Source organism: Asparagus officinalis, chromosome 8 (genome assembly GCF_001876935.1).
Source record: "Asparagus officinalis chromosome 8, Aspof.V1, whole genome shotgun sequence".
NCBI lineage: Eukaryota > Viridiplantae > Streptophyta > Magnoliopsida > Asparagales > Asparagaceae > Asparagus > Asparagus officinalis.
Window position 1 is genome coordinate 14075942 of NC_033801.1, and position 12415 is coordinate 14088356.

The 12415-nt window shown below is 37.0% G+C and overlaps 1 protein-coding gene across 1 annotated transcript in view; it reads right to left on the reverse strand.

Moving 5' to 3' along the window:
* Window positions 1-12415, reverse strand: part of LOC109820894 (BUD13 homolog) — a 17625-nt gene that overhangs the window by 4377 nt on the left and 833 nt on the right. Inside the window, exons 2-9 of the mRNA XM_020387088.1 lie at window positions 12231-12398; window positions 12058-12144; window positions 9778-9945; window positions 9300-9691; window positions 9044-9147; window positions 8870-8934; window positions 8711-8766; window positions 6250-6353 (exon numbers count right to left, since the gene is read on the reverse strand). Of these exons, the coding sequence (XP_020242677.1) occupies window positions 6250-6353; window positions 8711-8766; window positions 8870-8934; window positions 9044-9147; window positions 9300-9691; window positions 9778-9945; window positions 12058-12144; window positions 12231-12398 (1144 nt within the window). The remainder of the gene's footprint in view (window positions 1-6249; window positions 6354-8710; window positions 8767-8869; window positions 8935-9043; window positions 9148-9299; window positions 9692-9777; window positions 9946-12057; window positions 12145-12230; window positions 12399-12415) is intronic.

A 12415-nucleotide genomic window follows, 5' to 3' on the forward strand; every position in this document is an offset into this window, starting at 1 on the left:
AGATTGTCGTCACCAGACTCACCACGGTTGGCAACCAATGGAATGATGTAAAAGCTTGAAGGCCTAATCATGTCTCCTTAATAAGAAATGGGGGCGGAGGCAATATAGCCGGATGCGGTTGGCAATGAGAAAAGGTGGTGCAGAAGTAAACCCAACATTCAAAAAAATTTTATATTTTCCTTTCTTTACTTTTCTCTTCCCTACTTTTTGTGTTCATGCTACAGAACTTTCGTATAATCAGATGCAATGCAATTTGTATGAATACATGAATGACGGTCTCCAGAACCGATCTAAGAATTATGCTCACATATGTTTTGAAATACTTTATCGTCCTCCTATTAATTCATTGCAATTTGCAAACATTCATGAAATTTTTTTAGTATGTAGACTTTGCTGGACACAATATAGAGTCGTCTATGGGAGCTCTTACTTCCTACTATCCCCATCCATACTTGTTAATTGTTATCTATTCATCATTTCTACTGCCTGGAAGCAAAGCCATCAAATACCGTCCATAAAAAATTTCCCTCTTCATTTAAAACTACTAACACTTAAAACCATCATATGAATGCTAGTTTGATTCCATAAAAAATTTCCCTCTTCATTTAAAACTACTAACACTTAAAACCATCATATGAATGCTAGTTTGATCTTATATTTCTACCAAAACCTTTTTTTTCACTACTAACACTTAAAACCATCATATGAATGCTAGTTTGATCTTATATTTCTACCAAAACCTTTTTTTTCTTGTGACTTTCCACTTTCTCATCAGGGAAATAGACCATTAAGTAATTCATTGCCGTAATTCATAGCTAAAATTCATGAAACCTTTTTAAGTCTATGGACTTCTCCCGGTACAGTATCTAGAACCGTCCACTGACATCTTTCCTCTCATCCTCGCCCATCCGGTTACCTATTTATTATTAGATTTTCATATCCTTTCTTCTGTCGGAAGTAAATCATCGAGTACTGTATCTATACAAGTTGTTCCTCTTAAATTAACCCTCCCACAGATTATCTTACATACTATAACCTTGACCCTCTTTCTTTAATTAAAACAACTAAAACCATCGAATAGATACTGGTATTCATCTAGTATTTTTACTGCTGCCTTTTTCTTGTGATTCCAAGAGAGAACATGTTTCAGTTTATTCAATATAGTAATAGACTAATAGTCATGGATATAACTTTTTATAACACACACCTCATCCTCTTCTCCTGTTGCATCTTTTACAAGCAAGAAGATGCAATGCATGATTATTCTGATGCTAGAGTATTTCACTGCCCGATGTTCCCAAGTATGTAGAAAGTAAAAAGAGACCGATTTTACTAGACTTGTCTTTTTCTTAAAAGTTAAAACCCTAAAGGTTTCTTTCCTAAAAATTCAACCAACAGGCAAATATATCTCAGATAAGCCTATTATCCAATAAGGGGTTGTTTGCTTGATTTCCGAAAAAGGGCAAAAACTGAATTCCAGCTAAAATGCCCTAAATCCGTGTGACCGTGTACAAATTTCTGTCCAATTCACCCAAATTCCCATTTCGAAAAAATTCAACTAACAGACAAATACATCTCAGATAAGCCTATTATCCAATAAGGGCTGTTTGCTTGATTTCCGAAAAGGGAAAAAATTGAATTCCAGCTAAAATGCCTTAAACCCACGTGACCGTGTACAAATTTCTGCCCAATTCACCCAAATTCCCATTTCGTACACCCTTTCGTCCACTTACAAGAGGAAGTTCCCTATTTTATGCCAAACAAACAAGAGAAACACAAATGTAGAATGGATTAGGGGCTGTTTCCTAGATTTCCTAAAAAAGGGTAAAAGTTGACTTCCAACAAAGAAAACCCCAACCCACATTAACTTGTCAAGTTTTTCCCCATTTCGGCTCAAATATCTTTGAAACGGATTTACTCTTTTAGGGGCCCTTTTCTCCACTTTAGAGAGGAGATTTCTTCGTTTTTGTTGCCAACGAAACAATGAAAACAGAAATAAAGATCGAAAATTCGTTTGCCCAATGTTACATTCGCTTCTAGGCGTCGAACTTGGCGCCCAGCGTTTAGTTGCCTAGGCGGGTGCCTAAGCGGTTTCTGGGCGTTTTTTCTTTTTTATTTTTTTAATTGTGATACTTGAAGATAAATATACATATACTCAATCAAAGATGCATAAATACTAAAATACTAACACTATTAACTAATTATTTGGTTTACCAATTACAATAGCTCTTTTTATGTTTATACTTCTCAACTCAAATTATAAGTTCATCTCAACAGTGAAAAACTCATTCTCAACGCAAATTACTATTAACGTATAAGTTACTGTTAAGTTTAAGTTAACAATAAACTTGAACTTACTGTTAACTAAAATATTGTTAAATTAAGTTTACTGTTTACTTAAACTTAAGTTTACCATCAACAAAAAACTTAAAATTAACTTAAACTTAAACTTAAACTTAAGTTTACTGTTAGCTTAAATTTAAGTTTAACTTAAACTTAAACTTAACTTTACTGTTAACTTACACTTCTTAAGTTGAAGTTACTGTTGTTAACTAACTTAAATAGATATTTAAGAAGTACTCTTTACTTTGTTAGTAGTTACAGAGATCGGGAGAGCTCGATAATGTTACAGAAGGCGCTAGGCAGACTAGGCGAGCGAGCGCCTATCGCCTAGACCCCTGGGCGTGCGCCTAGACGTTTGACTATTTTTAAATTATTTAATTATAATAATTGATAAATATATATATATTAAATTCATATAAATTTTCAAAAAAGGATAACAATCTTAGTTCCACAATAATTCATGCATACTTAGATACTAAATAGCCAAAATAATAATTAACAATGCTAGAGCCTAAGATGTTTTTTATTTTTTAATTATAATAATTGATAGTGAATGTCAATGTTATAGAAAGCTCAGATGTCGGACTGGTGTCTAGGCGGATTTCTTTCTTCATTTAAGTGGTGGTTGATGAGGTTTTGCTAAAGGTCGGAGGAGGTAGTGGAGGTGTTCATATTTGGAGGTTAATGAAGTTTGGAGGACGTGTAGGCTACAACACATAAAATCACAACTAAGACCTACAAGGTGCAATCCACATAAGCAGACAATGCTCCCCTAAACGCTCGTAAACTTTAAATGGGCAGCCTAAATACCACCTAGACACTAGTTAGGAGGTCTAGGTACCGCCTAAGCGCTAGGCGTTAATTAGGCGGCCTAGGTACCGCGTAGGTCTAGGCGTACGTCTAAACGGGCTAGGCGGAGGTTTTGTAAAACAGTGTGTTCGTCTAAAAGAGTGAAACCACTTTTCATTGTTTTTTGCTCCAACCAAACAGACCCTTAATGGAAGTGGGTCTCCATAAAAGGGGGAAATCACTAGTCTAGCTCCGTTCCCATCACCAAGGCACACGGTTCTGTGTAAACCCAAGAGCTAGCATGCACACACTAAGGTGAACCACATTTGTTTGTAACAAATTCCAATGTCATCGCTTAAGACGTTAATATGCCTGATTTGTATCAAAATACATCAGTTCTGTCATTCTTAAAGTAACAAAAGGTCGTGAGTCAGTAGGGGTGGGCATGGGGCAGGTCAAGCCTGAATGGGTCTGGCCGACGGCTCTGACCTCGGGTCTGGGATTGGACCTAGCCTGGCCTATGGCCCTCTTAGGGTCAGGCCAAGCCAAACCCAGCCTATGACAGGTTGGATCATGGGTCGTCGACCGACGAATTTTTATACCATTTTTATTTTTATTATTTTTCTTTTTTATCTGTAGCCTTATTTGACCATCCGCCACCAGACCAGACGATAAAACCTGCAACATTTACAATTTCACGATCTCAACACGTGTCAGGATAATGGTACAGGTTGTTTGATTCAATTTTTAAAACAAACCCCACTTTCAAATTTATATTTTGGATTAGTGTAATTAGCGCTAGTAACAAAGAATGCAATCAAGTTTTATACTTTCAATTGCTTCGTTGAATACAATTATTGTAATTTCTTGAAATATGATTAAAAAATAATAATGTAATATCATTGAGTTAATAGATTTCAACTAACAAACTGTAAATAGTTTTATAATACAACTAAAATTGATTTGTTAATCAACAATTTGTATACCTAACTAAATATTGCATTTATATATGTGTAATAGTAACATGGTAATTCACTATGGTCATTTTAATTCTTGTGTAATCAGAGACAGTTAATAAATGTAAGGAAAAGTAATTAGTGGTGTATTTATAGCATTTGCAATAATTGTTTTTTAATATAAAATATGATGCTTATCATTTTTTAAAAAAAATTATGTAGGGCGGCTGAAATAAAAAAATAAAACATAAATAAAACGGGCCGGGACGAATCAAGTCAGGTCCGATCGGGGATGGGCCGGACCAATAGTGGGTCGGACCTATTTCTCTGACACCGGGTTTAGAGGAAAACCTAGCCCGGGCCTGATTGAATTGTGGGTCGGATTGGGCCTAGCCCATTGCGGGCCTGGTTGGGCCAGACCCGTTGATGGCCACGTCAAGTCTTGAACCATGGCGGGCTGGGCGGTTCGACCCACAGTTCGAACCTGGGGCAAACAGGCACGTGCCCACACCTATGTGTCAGCACATGTAAGCTCTTAGGGAAACACCATAGAACAGACACATAGCGTAAAGATTTTAAAAAAAAAAGACAGATTAGATATTGTTACAACAGAATCTAAAACTTCCAAGCATAATATAGGGAACAAGGGACTATATTCAATCAGGCAATGGGTTGAGCTTTTGAGTATCTTGATTTTGTTTAACATTAGAACCATATATGTCCATCCTCATAGGTTTCTTTCTTCCCATTTTTAATGAAAGATGGATATATGTCCATCCTCATAGGTTTCTTTCTTCCCATTTTTAATGAAAGATGGATCCATTAAGTGCAAATTACATGTAGTTTTGGCTTTTCGTGCAAGTATTCAAGTGCAAGGTAAGGATCAGAATTTTTCTAAAATATCATCCATAACTTCGGCACTAATAGAATTCTGGTATGCTCAAGTTGCAAAATCTCAATGCCAAAAGAAGAGAGATCACAAGGGCTGAAAATTAACAGTCAGGATGGTGGAGTAAAACAACAATGATTCACGTCCTAACCTAAGCACATCCTACTTGAATACCACACCACTGCTGGAAAAACAAATGTTTTATATTTCCTCCAGATGTAGAATTGAATAGTTATTTATTTTATTGTTTGATTCGAAAAACTACAGCAAGATTACTTGACCAGCTCCATCATACAAGGGTTAAGACCTCGTACATTTCCTCAAAATATTCATGAAAATTGCCCATTTATTCACAACATAAAGAAGGTAGATGCATGTCTTCACATCATTTAAGGATGACACGTTTGTTTAGGTACAGTTTTCTCGATCCAAGAAATGTGCAACTTTCAGATAACCAAAATTATGAAATCATTTAACCAATACTATGAAATCATTTAACCAAGCTTTTTATGAGTCAATTTAATTATTTTCTTACAATAAGGCCAAAGGTCTGTCAAACTTCCAGCCATGACCCTAATAATCGTTCAAAAGGAGACAAATCTCCAGCCAATACTTGGTAGCAGCCCATATACTACAGAGAAGAAATCACAAAGTAACGAGGTACATACTCATGTAAAGAATCAAAAGAGCTCATCCAAGGTTTCTGGAAAATTTATTAATTATTTTTAATGACATATCAGAAAAGGTTCCATTTTTCACCCTCCTCCCTTAACTATTTCATTTATTAATTATTTTTAATGACATATCAGAAAAGGTTCCATTTTTCACCCTCCTCCCTTAACTATTTCAAGTTTTCACTCACAGGTTTAAACAACATAATTTGCAATACTATAATCAAGTTTTTGAGAAAATATATTGATTACTTTTAATGAAATCAGAAGAGCTCCCATTTTCCACCTCCTCTCCAATAACTATTACAAGTTTTCACCCACAGATTTAAACAACAGAATATGTAATACTATAACCCAAGTTGTTAGATCAACATATCATATGAATAGTGTAGGTGATGGAGGTCCTTGATGTCCATGTATAATTACATCTTTTAGTACATAAATCCCAGCTGGAAAAATAACTTCTCAATGAACTCACTAATTCATCTAAGTTTATCCGGCATACATGGACCAATATTAGCAAATAGAAATATTAAGTTTTAAGTTATTTAAAAAATAAATGCTCCATATATTCTATAGTGCAGTACCATTAGAATATTACCTAGTGCGTGCAAAAGGTTTATCCTTCTCCAGTTCCAAGTCCTTGATCCTAGCTTCCGCTTCTCTCTTTTGTGCCAACCCTTTACCCCATTCCAAGTTCTTTTCCTGAACAAAAGCCTGCATAGGACATAAAGATTTAAGTCAATAAAATAAAAAAATTAGCAAAATTAACCTCTGATCAAAATGACAATAATCTGGAGGGAGGGAGGGAGGGAGTCCTACTTTTTTATATAATAAATGGCATTCCATGAAAATTTCAAATATGGTCAATTTCACAGAACGACTACAAACTATTAGAGAGATGTTACAAAGCATCCTACTTTTTGCTCTACTTTTTTATATAATAAGCCGATATGCCATGAAGATTTAAAATATGGTCAATTCCACAAAACTACCATGAACCATAAGAGGTTTCACATAAATATTTTTATTAGAGAAGAATACAAAAAATGACTAAATTTGCACGATCAACAGACGTAGGGGTAAGCTGGCAAGTGATACACATGTGATATTTTAACCTTAATTACTTTGAGTAACTACAGTCACCATCTCCTTTTCTTAACTGCTAGGGGTATTTAGAGTTCAAATAACACTATTAATGCCATTAGGATAATTTTTGATAGTATGTGGTATTTTCTACAGATTTAAGTCTGGCATTTTTTCCAATAAAAATAGTGTACGGAATTTTTTGCAAAACACTTAATAGCTCATAATAATTCCATGAAATTTGCCCTTTAAGACAGGAGATTCAGTGTTGCCAAGGACGATTCATAGTTCACTACGGCAGGTTAGTCAGACCATCTACAAGACAGGAGATTCAGTGTTGCCAAGGACGATTCATAGTTCACTACGGCAGGTTAGTCAGACCATCTACAAGGGAACAGTAGTAGCTCAAGTTAGTCATGCAAGATATTTCCATAAGATATATCAGTCCTCTTCTAATCAAAGACTCTGAACCTCTTTTTAAATGATTATGTAGGTATATCCCTATCACCTGGGAATAAGAAAAGAAGTAAGGTGCAGGTCTTAATCCATCATGGGATTTTATCTCAGCACTTGTACACTTTGCTTTTTTGTCCTCTTCCAAATTCTTAAGATTTTCTTTCTCGAAGAGATTTTATCTCAGCACTTGTACACTTTGCTTTTTTGTCCTCTTCCAAATTCTTAAGATTTTCTTTCTCGAAGAGAAAAGCCATCTACAATATTATTAGTGGTTTTGACAATGAAATAGACTTGGCCATCAGTCCATAGGGTCTTAAATTTTTGATATTTGCTTAAGCCCTTTATTTCAATTCTCCTGTAGCATAGAAAAATTCCAATTGATAAACTGTAAATCTACTGAGACCCTCATAATATCACAAACAGGGGTGTTCCAATATTCACCTTATGCCTGTCCTTCATTTAGTTCCCTACTTCTCAAGAGCTAGCACTATAGTAATCACAATAATCTCTGCACTTAAGTCCTATAATATCACCAGCAACACTTCTAGTCTCAACTATGTCATTGCATTTAAGTGCAACTTAATTAAGTTGGCTACAAGGAGCACCCAATAAATCTTCTCATCCAGCATATGAAATCTAGTTCATACTGTTTCACGTGTTCAAAGAATGGGGTTTTGTCGCAGCAAACATATTGTTTCGCGTGACCCAATATTCAACAAATATAAGGGGTTTAGATATCAATGCATCAGTTCATATTACTGGTATAATTGCTAGTATGACCAAAAAAAATTGACCAGTATTTTAGATGCTACGGACCTGCACTAAATACAAATGTCTTCCTGAGTTTTTAAGAATAGAAAACAGCATGTCTAACTCAAAGAGAATATACCAAACAATACATTAGCTTCTAAGATGATATGTAACAGTATACGAGACAATGTATCATCTGCTAAAGCAAAAAAGTGACAAGACAAACTTTGTTTTAGTCATATGATGCTTACATATTAGATCTTATTTCACAGTACTGAGCATTAATCAAGACAAACTTTGTTTTAGTCATATGATGCTTACATATTAGATCTTATTTCACAGTACTGAGCATTAATCTGATTACACTAGTTGTACCTTGCCTTTTGCTTACATATTAGATCTTATTTCACAGTACTGAGCATTAATCTGATTACACTAGTTGTACCTTGCCTTTGTGCCACAGGCCCACGGGAAATGCTAGGGCAAGAAAAAGTAAAACCAATTGGCTAGTTATTGTGCATTATTCACTAGCATGTACAAATTGTTCTGGCTTATGAAGTACTATCCACAACTGTCATAAACTAATAACAGAAAGAAAACTAAGCTTATTCTAAACATAATGTCTTCGCAACAACAGTTATGAAATTGTATGGCTCTTAAGAGGATTTTATAGAACAAGTGCTAACAATTTCTTCTGAATTAACAAGCAACAACAATTGCAAAAGTGTGTGGACAAATTATTCTGAATAACATGCAGAGATATGACAAACCTTTGGTTTCTCTTCTTCTTGTGCTCTCGCAAGCTGTTCTGTATTAATGCGCCTACCTATAACAACATCATTTTAAGCAATAGGTAACAATATACAATCAGCTCTCAAAATTCAATAGGCAAATATACAGATAGCTAAGGGAATTTTCATCAACCAAACCTTCTTTATCACGAAAAACTGGTTGTGCTCCTTTTCCACTCATAGATGGATCCATAGCAGCAAACCTGCATAATCATAAAAATACAGTCAGCTATCAGCTTTATGTGTAGATCAAATAACAAAAACAGCAAACATAACTTTTTTGCAATACATGAAAGAAATTAAGCATGACACCTTGATATTTCCTCCTTCCTCTTCTTGTCATTCTCCTTTTTAATCTCCTCAGCTGATAACAACCCAGTCCTCCTTGATTCTTTTGCTGGAGATGGTTCCTTTCTCTTTCTTGGAGGTGAAAGATCTTCATCCTTAGACAAATATGGTTTTTTCGCCTTCTCGGGGGTGAAAGGTCAATGGAAGGAGATACTCCTCTTCTCGAAGCCTCGGCCAACCGTTGCCTGCTTCTCCTTGGAGAAGAAAGATCATCACCAACTTCAGGAGATTGATTTCTATTTCTTCGAGGAGGAGAAAGGTCATTTACGGGCTCCTTTCTATTTCTCCTTGGCGGAGAGAGATCAGCATCTACTTTGGGAGATCGATTCCGATTCCTTCGTGGAGGAGAAAGGTCATCTACAACCCCCTTTCTTCTCCTTGGTGGAGAGAGATCAGCATCCTTAGCGTCGTCTGCATTCGGTTCCCTATCCGATGGTGGCGTGTCCAATCTCGACCGTCGCTGGCGAGGCGGAGAGAGATCTGAGTTCGAGATCGAAACCCAACCGCTTCCATCTTCCGAAATACCGCCATAGGGTTTCCGAGAACGAATCGCTTCGAGCCTCTTCAGACGCGTCACCTCAACATCTTCATCTACTAAAGGCACTTCGTCGTCTGCAACAACAAAACAGGAATCAGAGAACACGAAATTAGGAGAAGTAAGGGAGCTTAAACCTAGGGTTATGGTTTGGGGAAATTACCAGCGGATTCTTCTTCTTCATAAATTACAGGCTTTTGCCACACGGGGTCTTCGTCGACGACGAGGAAGCCGGCGGCGGCGGGATTGGGTCTGAGATTCTTATCTTTCTTCTTCTTCTTCTTCCTCTTGGTTTGGTCGTCAGATCGAGATAGATACTTTTTCAGACACACTTTACATCACTTTATTCCCCATCCACATAATTCAACAATCTTTATTTTCTATCATCTCTACAGCAAGAGTTTTTTCAAAAGATTTTTACTTTATTTGGGACCCACTAACCCCATCACTCCAACATATATACCCCACCTTATTTATTCATTTCTTTTTCTTATTTCATATATATTACTACTACTACTATTAGTATTACTAATATAACTCATTTATTTATAATTATAATTTTTTAATATTTACATAAATAATATATATTATTAATTTAATTTTTTATATATAAAAGTTTTTTCAAAAGATTTTTTTTGTGTCCAAATTACACAAGACTAATCTCTATTTATAGAGGTAAAAAATAAAAATTATTGATATAAAAATTATAAATTAATTCCTAGTATTTATCTCCCAATATATCATTTAAAAATTAGGAGTAAAACAAAAAACTCCAACCAATCAAGCCTTGACACATGGCTTGATACATGAGCTCAATTAATTTCACCCCCCAAAAGCCGGTGGTGAAATTTTCACCCATCCGAAACCGATTTTCCATTTCACCCCCCCAAAAGTCCACCTGCTGGAGCAAAAAAACCCCCCAAAGCCCACCTGCTGGAGATAGTCTTAAAGACGAAGAAGGCGTTGAGGACGAGCTTCAATTGGGTCTCCAGAGGGAACGACAAGTGAGAAGAGGGGAGAGAGCCACCGCCTTTGGGCGGTAGGGATGGCGACGGGTCGGATCCGGATCCTTTGTGGGTTTGTAGTATGGATCTGGGTTTCAAACCCGACAGACTTGAGAGGATCCAAAAGGGTGGGATGTGGGCAGGCTGGGCCTAACCCATAAACCAGCCGGGTCGTGAAGTTTGTCTCCAAGTCAGGACAGGACTCAGCCGGACTCACTGTATATATGGTTAGGCCGGGTTCTTCCGCTCACTTTTTTTTCGCTTTAGTTGTTTTTTTCTTTCCATTTTTTTCCTTTTTTATCTTTTTCTAGATTAGTTAAAGAGTGAAACATTTATTTCATCTTGCTACAAAGTCTAAATCATATAATCTTATAATTAGTGATGTGGTTATTTCAAATGATAAAAGATTCATAATAATTTTAGCGTTTTCAATAAATCAAAATGACTATAAATAGTCATCAAATACTAAATATAGCTTAGAAAATCTCTAATACTGCTAAAATCGCAATTCAAATCTACGAAACTTGTAATTGTCAATTGAGTTGCTTCTCATATTATGTTGAAACATCTAAAAAAGATGTTAATGTCTATTTGGACTGCGAATTACATTACTAGTCTATTTTGTACATAGTTTGAGTTGCGTATTATTGTGACCTCAATAATACATCAAGACTATCTTAGAGAGTTTTTACGAACATCAGACTATGGAAAGATAAAAAATCTACATTAAAAAGTATGAATCACTGCATGTTAGCCTGCCTCATGGGTCATGACCTATGGGTTGTTTTTTATAATGGGATGGACTTGTCGTGTCATTAAATAAGTGTTGATCAATATTCAACTGGCTGACACATGTCTCAAGCATACTGCGCCCCAAGCTAGTCCAGACAGGTCGAGCAAGGTGTCCTTCGTGGAGAAGAAAGGTCATTTACGGGCTCCTTTCTATTTCTCCTTGGCGGAGAGAGATCAGCATCTACTTTGGAAGATCGATTCCGATTCCTTCGTGGAGGAGAAATGTCATCTACAACCCCTTTTCTTCTCCTTGGTGGAGAGAGATCAGCATCTACTTCAGGTGATCGATTCTGGTTCCTGCCGAAGAGGAGAAAGGTCATCAACAGACCCATTCCTGCCCTCCTCATTCGTGGAGAGAGATCAGCATCTGCTTCCGGCGATCGATTCCTATTCCTCGCAGGTGGCGCGAAAGATCCTCATTAGCCTCACCCGATTCCCAGCCAAAGGTCTTCGCTCCGGCGACGGCGTCTGATCCAAACCGTCGCCGCCGCCCGCTGACGTGGGCGGTGAGAATCACCATCCTTAGCGTCCGTCTACATTCAGTTCGCTATCTGATGGTGGCGTGTCCAATCTCGACCGTCGCTGGCGAGGCGGAGAGAGATCTGAATTCAAGATCGAAACCCAACCGCTTCCATCTTCCGAAATACCGTCATAGGGTTTCCGAGAACGAATCGCTTCGAGCCTCTTCAGACGCTTCACCTCAACATCTTCATCTACTAAAGGCACTTCATCGTCTGCAATAACAAAACAGGAATCTGAGAACACGAAATTAGGAAAAGTAACGGAGCTTAAATCTAGGGTTAGGGTTTGGGGAAATTACCGACGAATTCTTCTTCTTCGTAAATTACAGGCTTTTGCCACACGGGGTCTTCGTCGACGACGAGGACGCCGGCGGCGGCGGGATTAGGTTTTGGATTCTTATCTTTCTTCTTCTTCTTCTTCTTCTTGGTTTGGTCGTCAGATCCAAATTGGTACTTTTTGAGATACTCTTTGAGAGACGTGGCA